General features: G+C 44.2%; 1 protein-coding gene across 1 annotated transcript; it reads right to left on the reverse strand.

Moving 5' to 3' along the window:
* Window positions 1-1,377: 1,377 nt before the first annotated feature.
* Window positions 1,378-11,256, reverse strand: PM20D1 (peptidase M20 domain containing 1). The gene is given in 13 exon segments (XM_026044223.1): window positions 1,378-2,912; window positions 3,717-3,816; window positions 4,523-4,691; window positions 5,863-5,934; window positions 6,777-6,855; window positions 7,113-7,174; window positions 7,387-7,462; window positions 8,208-8,327; window positions 8,704-8,837; window positions 9,416-9,502; window positions 10,274-10,506; window positions 11,065-11,179; window positions 11,182-11,256. Coding segments are annotated over 13 exon segments (1,452 nt in total). The 3' UTR covers window positions 1,378-2,782.
* Window positions 11,257-12,776: the final 1,520 nt, after the last annotated feature.

The raw sequence follows: 12,776 nt of genomic DNA on the forward strand, positions 1-12,776 counted from the left end.
GCTGGGAAAAGCTGGGCAGAGGCAGAAGGTGCTTCCCACTGCCGGATGCCTGGGACAAGGCCTGGTGAAGGCAGCTCCATTGAGGAACGCGGGGCACTGCAGAGGGGCCCTGGCGATGCAGCACGAGTTGACAGGCAGCGTTTAGCGAGGCTCCGCGCCGAGGCGCGTCAGCAAAACCCCACGCACACGGCAGTGCAAACGTGGCAAACGCAGCTCTGCCTGGCCCGGGCCGTCTGTCCTTCACTTGCCCTTCAGCAACAAAACGAATCTGCAAATCCATCTCCTTGCAGAAATAACCCTTGCAAAAACAGAGAGATGAGTGATTGTAGATCAGGGATTGGAGATTACAAAGTATAAAGAACGTTTTGTCCTTAGGGCTCCTTTGCTATTACGGATGGCAACTCCCTCCTTCGCACCACGACAGTCTTTGCTGCACAGCAGTATGACACAAATTAGGTTTTTTGCAGTACGACACAGGATCACGGGATCGTTGAGGTTGAAAGGGGCCTCTGGAGATCATCATCTTCAATCGCTCCTCTCAGGATGCTAGTGGCTTCTTTGCTGGTCACATTCAGCTCATTGCTACCAGGACCCCCAGCTCTGTTTCTGCCAAACTGCTTCCCAGTTACCAAGTCCCTAGAATAATCCCCCTGTTTGGGGTTAGAACAACCCCCTTGTTTGGAGTTATTCCTGCCCACGTGCAGGACCTGAGCCCCTGAGCAGCAGCACAAGCGGCTGGTTTAGAACTGGAAGATGTTGAACAGTATTGGCCCCAGGCAGCTGAAGTGGAAGCAAAGGCTTCAGACCCTCGGTCACCCTTGCAGAAACCAGTCCAAGGACAAACTTCCTCCCGCTTCTACTCATGGGGATGTATTTCCAGGTGCTGTACCCTGACGTGCCACTTCTGTTGCCTCTGCAACAGGAGTTCAAAGAAGAATCACACAGCAAAGAGCTGTTAATGTGCAGCCAGGAGGTTAATGATGCTAGGACGTGGAGACTGAAGGCACTAAAAGTTAAAATTTGCACACACTATTTACTATCTAACAACAAATAAACAGCATTAGTTAATTCTGTGTAGGAAGGAAACCACCAGGGATGATGCAGGATTAAAGCTGGCTGGAAAATATGTGGATTTGTTTTGATGGAAACTCTGCAACTTGCTCCAGTGAAGAACCAGGTGTGCGAATGACTTCACTGCAATTATACAGTTACATTAAAAGACTAAAAAATAATCAGAAATTAATCTGCATTTTTTTATTACCGAAAATTACAATCTATTTTCAATTATTTAGTCACTTGAAACAGCTCAAGCCCACCGGCTGTACTGTTAAAATCAGAGTGCAAATAAATACAGAACGGTGAAAGACTAGAAATCACAGTTCCATCCCCTTTTCAAGAGACATTTCAGGGTATTTCATGTACATTTTACAATGTGTGCACAGATCAGAAAAACCACCGACTCCAGCACATAATTCACACTCTGAAAAAGGAACAAGCATCTCTGGAACAGTGCAACAGGAGGATACTTGGTGGGTTCCCATAGCACAGAGAATCCACGTCAGTGCAACCAAGTGTTTCTCATCCTTGTCTGTACTTTGGCTAACAGCTGATTCTTAATTCCTTCCTTGTTTAATTAATAACTAGGCCAAAAGACAAGTGCTTAATTAGTGTTAAAGAGCTAGTCATGCTAGCGCAGGAAGTGCAAGAGCAGATGGGACAGGGTCAATGTCTATGGCCTGTTCACATTCGGATTCCCAAAAAGCTAAATCAAGAAAAAAAAAGGGGCCAGGGTAAAGTGAGAAGTGCTAGTGAGGCCAGGAGGGAACAGAGGAGGCTCCCTGCTCCCACTGAGCTGGGAGAACCTGGAAGGCGTCACCATTCTTTGGAATCAAAAAGAGGATAAAACAGAAATCCATGCTACACAGAAACTGATTCAGTGCAGAAAATATATAGGAGCAGACAATACTGATGGAGTTTCCTATTTAAAACTGCAGTTCCTTGGTCTGACACGCAGCTGCACAAAATATTCTGGGTCTTATTAAAGAAAGAACAAGGGGGGAAAGTCACTGAAAAGAGAAAATAGGTTAACGGCAGATTTAGCACCTTTGAAATCAGGGCAACATCAGAGTTAAAGCAATATGACCAGTCCTGCTGGAGCCCAGGGTTTTAAACTGGAGTTAAAAATCAGTGCATGAATTAGCAGTACCTAAATAACACTGACACTGGTTGAAAGCAGCATTTGGGAAAAAAGCCCGTCCAAAGCAGCAGTGCAGCAGGCCCAGCCCCGTGCTGCCCAAGCCCACCAAACCAGCACCATGCTGAAGACCTCCCACACAAGCTTCTGTTAGTGATATTCCTTGTGAAAAATCAGATTTTCCGTATAGGAGGGGTTCGTAAAAAGCACACATGGTGAGGTTAGCTCTTTTACAGATGGATGAGTGGCTGAGAATTACAGCTGAGATTTGTAAGTGACTACCAATTTGAAAGGCTTCAGGATTTCAGGAAAAGTGTGAAAAAGATGTAGTATCATCAGATTGGTGTCTGCATGAGGACAGAGAAGAACAGAAATCAGGGTTTTTTGTTGTGGTTGTCCAGATTCTTATCACCCTCCAGCAAACTACGGAACTGAATCAAAAGCAACAACCAGCAGTTTTTCCATCTGAAAGTAAACCATGATTTCCAATAATCACATTGCAGGCACAGCTCATATGACCACCGCAACCTACAGGCAGACCCCTGCCACGCCAGCATCCCCCTCGGTAGCTGCTCCTCGCCGGTGCCCTCACAGCTCATGGGAGTTGGCGTGAGGCTCCGGCAGCTTTTCAATATCACAGTTCTGAATCAGGTGAAAGAGAAACTCCACCTGTTTTTCATAACCCTCCACAGAGATTCTCTCATTCAACCCATGGATCCTGGTGGAAAGAGAAGGACAGTTTTCATTGCAGTATGCATTTGCTTGTGATTCACCTGCATTTATCCAATATCCTATCTGCCTGCTTACTTCACAGCACAAAATTCAACATAAAAAGACCACAACATGATCTCTAACCATGCAATGCCTGCCCCTCAGGACAGTCCAAATCATTTACCAATTCAAGACTTCAGGCATGGTGACTAATCCTCAGATTAGGTGAAAAATATCAACAGGGATTTCACTCCTCTGCCCAGTCTGCGGCCATTTTTGCCCTGTACAGTTACCAGAGCACTCAACTCCCACATCATCTGCACCTCAATAAAATGACAAATCCATGGCATTGAATACAATCGATTTCCTTGCATGGTAACATTCTCGGTGGTCATTTTAAACCAGGAAATGTAACCTCCTACATTAAGGAGCTAATGAATTGGGAGCAGCACGTGTGCCAGACACCAGAACAGCCTTTTCTGAAATGCAGCACCAGATACAGCATCCAGTCAGACTGACACTGTTGTACAAATCCCGCTGCACTATGGGATGGGGACACCTCAACGATGCCCTGTCTGCATCTGAAGCACATGAAGAACACGAACTAATGCTTTCCCCATGTAATTATCATCCTCTACTTGCGCAGCACCCAAATCTGCAGGAAATGGGTGGCCTACAAGAATGTGAGGCAACAACAAGGCCATGCCAAGGTACACAAGGCTGGGTTTCCTCCTCCTGCCTAACACGTATCAATTTTCTGTCTCTAGTCCCCACCCCAAACAGCTGCCCCCATGCAGAGACAATGCAGTACCTGGGAAGATCATCTGATTTCAAGAGCACTGGGTTAAATCGATAAATGGCATTTGTGACGTTCGTGAAATGCCTGCTGTCTGTGTTTCCAACACACGTGCCTGGAAAATAAACCTCAGGTTTACTTTGCATGAGAGCAGCAAATTAATGAGCCACACTTTTCCTAGGAGAAAGAAAAGGCACCTGATAACAGTTTTATATGACCCCTACCTACAACAAAAGTCAAATCACTGGAAACAGTCTATGCTACATCCTGAGAGAAGAAAATTCTCTTTAGCCACAAAACTGCACACCCAGCTCAGCTGCTTTAAAGACAGCTATGATACCTCATATCCACACAAGCTTAAGTTTCAAATTGCAGCCCAAACTGTAAAGAAGTAGCAAGGAACTGCTGGCAAGAGAAGGGGCTGGAATCATAAGGAAGGATACAGAAGAGCAGGAATGGCTTTAACAGTTAGGAAAACACTACAAGAAGAGCTAAAGCGAGAAGACCACCTCCTCCCTCCCAATTCCTCTCTTCCCTGAAGGGATCCCTTTGTATGTGCAGAGTCCAAGTCAAGGCTCATTGTTTCTGTCTGTTTCCTGTTTGCTTTTTAACTTCCACTACTAAAAAAAAACAACATTAAGAAGTCTAAGAACAGAAAGAGGGAACCAAATTGAAAAGGAAAAAACAGCTGTTTCCAGTAGTTTCCAGCTGGGGTGGAGAAATACACAAGAAAAAGAAAACAAAGCAATAGGGGAGGGGGGAAAGAGGAAGCAGGGTGGAAGCTGGAAAGGAAACAATAATCATCACGTGCTTTTTGTTACCTGGGACCACACTGTCAACATTTGGGAAAATATCCAGGATGGTTCTTTGAAAAACATGGACTCCAAATGCCTGATCATCCCAAGGGCTGATGGGGAGCGGGTCAAAGGCCTCTATTACATCAATCTTCACTCTGTCATCAGCAATAGTGTTTCTAACTGTCTCTAGTACCTATGGGTTAACCACAAAGATTAAATAAGCAACAGAAATGAGCCAATGTCCCTTGCAGATGCCAGCATATGATCCAATTTCCAGGAAAGGTTTGTCAGTGAACTCACAACTGCGGTTCCAAATACACATGTGTATTTAGAACTGGAACTGAATGACAAACTGTCTTCCTCTTACTCACTGGATGACTGATATGAAAGCTAACATTTTGTTTTTCATTGCTAATCTGATACATATCATTGCCTCTAGCTCTTCCTGAACTGCTTCAGCCATGAAGGGCATGTGGCCAAGCTGCTGCTGCTGCACGGCAGCTGGGTCATCCAAGAAAACAAGCTGGGTCATCCCAGAACCCGGAAAAAGCTTCTAGAAAGATAAACTTTCAAAGGTTTGGGAAGGGAATATATTATTTAATGATAATTTTTCACCACTGTCCTTTGCTGGACAGTTTGTTACACCCACGCGATTGCACCAGACCGTTTCCTTCTCACAGGTCACAAGCTTTAACGCTTCCATCCCACAGTCACACACAATCCATGCGCTCCACGGCACAGGAATGACGGCTGTAACTGCAGGGCACGCCTCCAGATTTGGGCTGCTTCTCACTCTGTTCCATATTCAGAAGGTATTTGAGATTTAAACAGTTTCCAAGACGGTGGTGCTGAATAAACACTATTCCACTGGTAAATAAATCAACCTTGCTCACTTGCAAGTTCCTTCTAACAACAGCCAATACAGGCACCCAAAATTAAAGCAAACCACCCACCGAAGTGTGAAGAACTACCCTAGCTACAAACCCAGGTAGAGAAAAAGACGTAAACACGGCCTACCTTTTCCCCTCTCCTTTGAGATGAAGTATAGCCTGCACAAAGGCACAATTCCCAAATCTTCCCCCTTCCCCTCTTTGTTTAAATATGGAGAAAAGAGAGAAGAGTTTTCCAGACCTGTTGCCACAGACACCTAGTTAATCTCAGATGCAAGTGCTCAGGAAAGGATGGAAACTAAAGCAGCATCTGGAAGCAGAGAGGCACTCAGCCCGAGTACAGATACTATGTGGAAAGGTTTGGAAAAAATAAGAATAAGGGAAGCTTCCTGTCTGTAGACTAGTTATCTACTGCAAATGTATAGAAACGTAAAATATCCACAGGAGAGCAAAAAATGACCGAAGGGTCAGTACCTCAGTGGCCTTTTCTGCAGAATGGATGCGGAAGTTGGCGGTTGCTTTTGCAGAAGATGGGACAACATTGATCTACAAAAAAGGATCTAAACTTACAACCAAGTTAAAATCAGATTCAAATGCCAGCTGCAAACCCAGAAAGTGCTCAAACAAATGCAGCCCGCAGAGGCTAACGCTTCATCGTGCTCCCACTAACATAGATGGCAATGTCCTTCCCTAATCTGTGTTCAAATACTGCAAATCTCATTTATAATGCAGGTAATTATACAAAGAAATACTCATTGTTTCAAGAAAAAGGAGGTTATCTGTTATAGAAGTTTCTTGAGAAATTTTTTCTCCCTTCAGATATTCTGAGAAACTTTACCAGAGTTTTTTTTTTACACAATAGTTTACCTAATGTGTCCAAAAAATGTACTTTATCACTGTCATATTTCTTTTCCCCAAGTATGACACATCTAAGACACTTACAAACGACACTAGGGAAGAGACTTAACTCCTTCTGCAGAATGAATATCTACAGCTTTGTGAGACACCAAAGTTACATTTTAAAAAACAAAACCGAGGTGTCACTTCACTCTCGACCACTTAGTGTCACTGTTCAGCCACTGTAACTTCCCTTCCTGTTCAAGGACACTTTTTAGTAACAGATTTTGTTTCAGGGAACATAAAATAGCCATACTTGTAACACAGCAAATGTTCTGTCTTGTCCATCCTAAACCATAAACCATTTGTTATCCTGGTTTACAGGCACCTCTGAGACAGGGAGCAGTTACTTTGGAAATGAAGCAACTTTCAATTGCAGCTAAACGCAAGTCGTATACAAAATAAAAGTGATACTGGTACTAGTGGCACAAAGGATCATGCCACAAATGATGTTATATCACATGGAAAAAAAAAAATCAAAATGAAGCTACCTTGACGCCCGCGTTAAACATTGTGACTGCTGTAGTAGTTCGAATCAAAGCATTGGTGGAAGGTGTCCAGGAAAGAATTCTTGAGAAAAAAAAGAGGGAAAAAAACCCTAATTTCAAAGAAGTTTAACAGCTACAAAACAAGAACAACGACTAAACAGGCAAAAAGCTGAACAAAAGGTCTATTCAATTAATAAAGCACATACTAACTGTAAAGCACTGACTGTCTAAACTACAAAATGGGATAACTGTTTCCCCTGGAAAACTAGAAATGGCTAGTGGCCCTCATCCTTTAAGGGCGAGAAGGCAGGAATGCTTAGGGCAGATATATTTTCTTACCTGCTGACAATAGGTGAAAACAGCCATAGATTGGACATGACAAGATTGAGAGGAAAACTGAACTAAATGGAAGAAACAAAAGCACAAATCAGTAAGTACCCAGCTCTCAAAAGGAGAGAGACCATTTTGCTATGGCCGAAATGAGGTCAACAGGAACACTTCCCTCCGTGGAAAATGCCAGCTAAATGCCAGCTAAAGTCTTCTCCTTTCTCGTAAATTATTTCAACAGGAAATCCATAAATATGTTGTTATGGAATTACATTTTTTTCCTTACCTCTGAAGCAAGGTGCTCCATAGTCAGGAGTTCAGGCCCATAGCCAAACATATTGGGCATGGGATTCTGCTCCAGCCTGCAGCAAAGCAAACGCACATCAAAATTAGGAAAAAATAATGGGCTACTATTGCTCCAAAACTAATGGGAATTTGCTTTTTGACCGTGGAATCTATTTGAGATGGAACCACACTTTTTCTCCTGACAAATAAACCTGTAAGCTCAGCTGCACTGGAGATTTCTGATCATTTCACTCGCATCTAAAGATTTTTTTTCAGGAACAGCAGAAAAAAAGTGCGAAAGTCTGACTCTTACAGCAGATACAAGAAATACACAAAAATAGTACACTAAATCTGTCATAACTGCCCTCTAAGTTAACGTAAAATAGATATTTACTAAACAGCTTGGTATCTACTCAAACAGGTAAGGAGAAGATACTGGGATGCAACATCCTGGTATTGCATCATGTCTATTCACTTGGACAATTATTAGCAGGAGGTAGTGGCTACATGCAAGAATAAATACCAGGAAAATTTTGCAACCCACAAAATAATTCCGCATTAGGTATTAAGGTCAAATATGATAATGAAGGACTTGTCTGGGTTACAAGGACTTAGTAGATACTAGCAACAGTTGAAGTGGAAAGATGTTCCAGACATCTGGCAATTCTTCCTTCAGTTAGAGACCATATCTCTGCACTTCTAAATGAGCTACAAACTTCAGCTTCAAATACATACAGGGAATTTACAAAACACTCTTAATGTAAAGATTTAAAAAGTTGTAATCTATGAGATTGCTTGATACAGTGACAAGAAAGGCCTCACCTGGACATTGCTGCTGCGAGAATGCCAATGCTCGTCTCCTTAGGAGGAAAGGAGGAATGTCCTGGCTCTTTTTCCACAGTGAAGTTCAGCGTTATTGAACCCTTCTCTGTGATACCTATTCTGATCAACCATAAATAAAGGAGCGGATTAATGCGACTCAAAGGACACAGAGGTGAAAGGAACTAGTCTGCTCATTTCTAACAGATGAAACTCCATAGAACCAACTCCACAGAACCTTCTCCAAAAAAGGGATCTTCAACACAATCTTTAAACCCCTGGAGCACTGATGTCCTGGCATTTTCTCCTGGGAGCAGACTATAGCACACAATTAACATGTCTGCAACAGCAAAATGAAAAATTCTGTCTTTGTCAGCACAGCTGTGGTGGACAATAAACACCCTCTGGGGCTTCTCTGTGTACACGCTGCACCACTGCTGTATCTTAAGCATTGAAAATGGACTGCTTTTATCGTGTAATTCTGTTCCCTCTGACTTACAGAGCGACTGGCTTCTTCATTCCTGCAATGATGCCATCTAGGACACCACTTCCCTCATCTAACAAGAAGGAGAGTTTCACTCCTCTGGCTTCCAACAGAGCTGCCATCTTCTTTGCTCCTTTTCGACCAAACACCTGTGCGAATCCAAGCAGAGGAACCAGCCAGGTTAAGCCACATCAGCAGCAAGAATACTGGAAAATAACTTTATTGGTGCAGTGCCACAATGCAGAGAATGCAAAAATCCCATAATGAACAGCTACAGAACCTGTCATTAGGAGGTTCTTTCTAGCAAAATCCAGTGGTCACTGTTAAAGGACAGGAGGCAGACGAATTTACATCCACATTGAAAGATTCTCTCATCCATGACCATCAATGAGTCTTGTTTTGAATCCTGCTAATCCTTGGACACAATGGTATCTCACAGCTATGAGCAAAGATTAGTCATTTTTAAAGATGTACTAATTTTTGCTATAGACAACTCTTTGACTTTTATTTATAAACATGGCTAAACAAACCCACCTTGTCTATCTCTTTGTACCACTTTATTAGTGCCATCAATACGTGACTTACCACATGTCTCACACTGTCTCTGTCCATGTAACTGTAAGAAACACACGAGGCACCTTGTAGATAAAATGTTCAAAAATAGGCCTTGCTCTGTACATGGACAATGCATACAACTAGCTGTTCAAATGCAAGGAAAGAGAAATACCTCTTCATCGTGTCCAATGCCAACATAGAAAGATCTGCGGGGTCTATAGTTTCTCCTTAGCAGAAATTCTAGAGCTTGCAGAATACCCTATAGAAAAGAAAATATATATTCTACTATTCCTGGGTGTCAATAAGGAGAATAAAATAGCATAAAAGAAATACGATGCATTCACAGCCCTTAAAGAGACTTTGTTCTGTTCACAGCTGAGCTTTTATTTCCCCAACTCCTACGGATGATATTCCCATTCTCTGGAAAACACACTGTTACAGTCCTGATCAATGACCCTTAAGATTTAGCATGCTATACAGTATCAGCCTACAGACAAGAGATACAGTACGGGTCTGTTCTTGCTACTGAGAAAGTCAATGACTAACTGCAGGGAAAGCATGACAGAGTTAGAATTATTCAAGGACTTTACTGTTTCTTTAAACTGTCTAAACTATATACAATTTGACTGATCTGATCAAATCCACTTAATTTCATGCGCAGTATGGGTTGTACAAAAATAGGTTATGAAGACAGAAATGTGAGAATGAGAAACGTAGTCTGTGCTCCCAAGCCTATCCCTGAATTCAAAGACAGCTTTTGACATAAAATTTAAATGTGCCATTTCACCGAGTACATCTGCTTTAAGAAATATATTCTTTTCCTAGAGATGAAAGAAAATAGAATTAAAGCTCACACAAACTATAGAAAAGCTGAGTGAACACTGCAAGCCTTGGGAATTTATCACTAATATGCTTAATTTAAAGACAGCATGAGACACAATATGTAAATCTCAAGAAAATGGATTCCACTCTGTCTTTTTTTTCAGGCTTTGTATCTCTCTGAAAGAGCAGAGCTGGTAACAAGACATACTATAGCTGAGTTTTTGTTATCCAGTGTTCCTCGTCCATAGATGAAACCTTCGCGTTCCACAGCGGAGAAGGGGGGGACATCCCAGCCATCGGGGGTCGCGGGCACAACATCCATATGTGCGAGCAGCATATAGGGCATCATGTCAGGGCGGGAGCCCTGCACGGTGAAGAGATGGCTGTATGAGCCAACGACTTCATGTTGAATGAACTTTGAAGAAAAGACAGTAGGAAAAACTGGTAAGACAAGAAAAGAGAAAATACAGTGAGAAAATCTTCAGTAATTTCCAATTTTATCGCTACCTCTTCCACAGCATAGTTTTCTATTTAACCTCAGCAGGAGCCCTGCAAATGAGGTTGACCACAATTTGCTTCAATCAGCAGATACACAGCTTTGTCCCGCAGCTTCACCAATCCATCTGCTTTTGTTTAAGACTTTCCTGAGCACAGATGGGAAATGCTGTTCCCAGCGCTGCTGCTGTTTTGCAGGTAGCAATGGGGCTGCCCAAAGAAAAGGCTGACATGGGGTTGGTCTTCCTCTTTTTCTATATTTTTGCAATGATGAGGACATTTAATCCTCTCAAAGACCATAAATGATCACTGCAAAGAAAAACCTTCTCTGTCCTAAGCTTTGGCCATTGCTACTCCCAACCACACTGAGAAATGCCATTTAACCAGTTCTTCTTAAAAGTAAAATAAAATTCTATTTTAGTCAAGAACCACACATTGCTCAATTTGCTTGTTAAAATAAAACTAAGCAGCAGAGAGAGCCAAAAACTGAAGTTTACTTAATACCTTCCTTAATATAATTCCCAAACTCTGCCATGGCAGTTGTATTTAATTCCTCTGGAGATACGGAAACGGTTGGGATTCTAACAGCACCTTTAATAAAGCACAAAATGGAAGTCATTCAGCAGTGAAATCACTCACACAGCGTTTGAAAGGCATTTCAGAAGGGCGAAAAGGGAAGGTTTCCAGGACGGACATCGCTCTTTTGAGGGATGGGGAGTTGTGCCAGGACCAAGAGCACTTCAGCTGAGCTGCGTGGACTCTGATACCTGCTCTGGGTGGGTTTTAGATACAATGAGCAGCCTGGTGGCAACATAAGCTCTTTTGACGACAGCGCCCAGCGCAAATACCAATTTATCCGGGGCATATTTGCGTTTTCTCCTCCTAAAAGCGCAGGTATTGGGGCAGATTTTGTGCCGGGCACCCTCCAGATCCCCCCGTGCCCCGGGTCGGCACAGGCCGCCCCGCGGGCCCCCTCCCGTCCCGGGGGGCGCGGGGGTGCCTCGGGGGCGCGCCCAGCGGCGCGGCACGGCCGGCGCGCGCGGCCCGTAGGCGCGGAGCAGCACGGCGGCCGCCAGCGCCAGCAGCAGCAGCAGCGCGCACGGCGCCAGCGCCGCGGCCCAGGCCGCCGCCCGCCGCCTCACGCCGCCCGCCATCACGGGCGGAGCGCGCAGCCGCCCCGCTTCCCGCCCCGCCAAGCAGCGCGACGGGCGGGGGCGCCCGCCAATGGCCGCGCGCCCTCCTGCAGCGCGGCCAATGGGAGGGCTCGGTCCCGCCTTCCCTCCCCCTCGAGGCATTGTGGGAGTTGTAGTCCTGCGCTGCAGAGCGAGGCAACATGGCGGAGCGCAAAGAGTCGTAGAAAATCATAGAATCGTTAAGTTGGGAAAGACTTTCAAAATCATGTGGGAGACTATGGACTATAGTATTGTTTATTAGGGTTTAGGTTAAACCAAATGTAAAGGCCAAACTACAAAAGATATGAGATACAAAATCGCCTACGCAAACTAAAAACAGCAACCAGATAATAGCAACCGGACACTGCTTGTGCAGGCTGCAGCTACAGATAACCACCAGATGTTTTCAAGGATCAGCAGAAACGGACAAGTTATCCATATAAGGATACAGGAGTAAGRGGTCAAYTATGGGACAAGGGAGGAAGACTTTTTACTTCAGCCTCAACGACCACCGGGAGGCAGAAAAGACCCCTTAGCAACAACTGGAGCATGCGCAAAAGTAACTCCACTATTGCACAATACGGAAGCGGATGTGTATAAAGAGGGACTTTCGAACTGCTTAGCACGGCTGTTGGTGGAGCCGGGCTCCCCCGCCGTCCAGCGCTGCTTTTGCTCATATTCTACTTGCTACAATTAATAAAATTCTAATTGGATTATGATCCTTTGTGGTCGTAATTTATGACAATTCATGGGGGCTCATCCGGGATAGGAGAAAGGTGGGCTTCAGTCCTCCGGGGGGGCGACCCGCGGTATTCCGCGGCCCCGTGACTGATAGCAAACCTCAAACCTATCAACGGACCTAAATTCTAGAATAGTGAGCAAAAAGGAACCGGTAAAATCCCATAAAAATTCCGTGCACGGAAGTCCGGACGAAGACGCAGGACGCGTAAGTATGTCGCGAATTTGTTCGCGGGTTWGCCGTTYGGGYGGGATTGGGTKTCCTGGAATATAACGAATGAGAGGTTCGACATACTGAACCAAGCG

This window comes from Nothoprocta perdicaria, unplaced genomic scaffold (assembly GCF_003342845.1).
Source record: "Nothoprocta perdicaria isolate Ctin4 unplaced genomic scaffold, notPer1 scaffold_353, whole genome shotgun sequence".
In the NCBI taxonomy this organism is placed as follows: domain Eukaryota; kingdom Metazoa; phylum Chordata; class Aves; order Tinamiformes; family Tinamidae; genus Nothoprocta; species Nothoprocta perdicaria.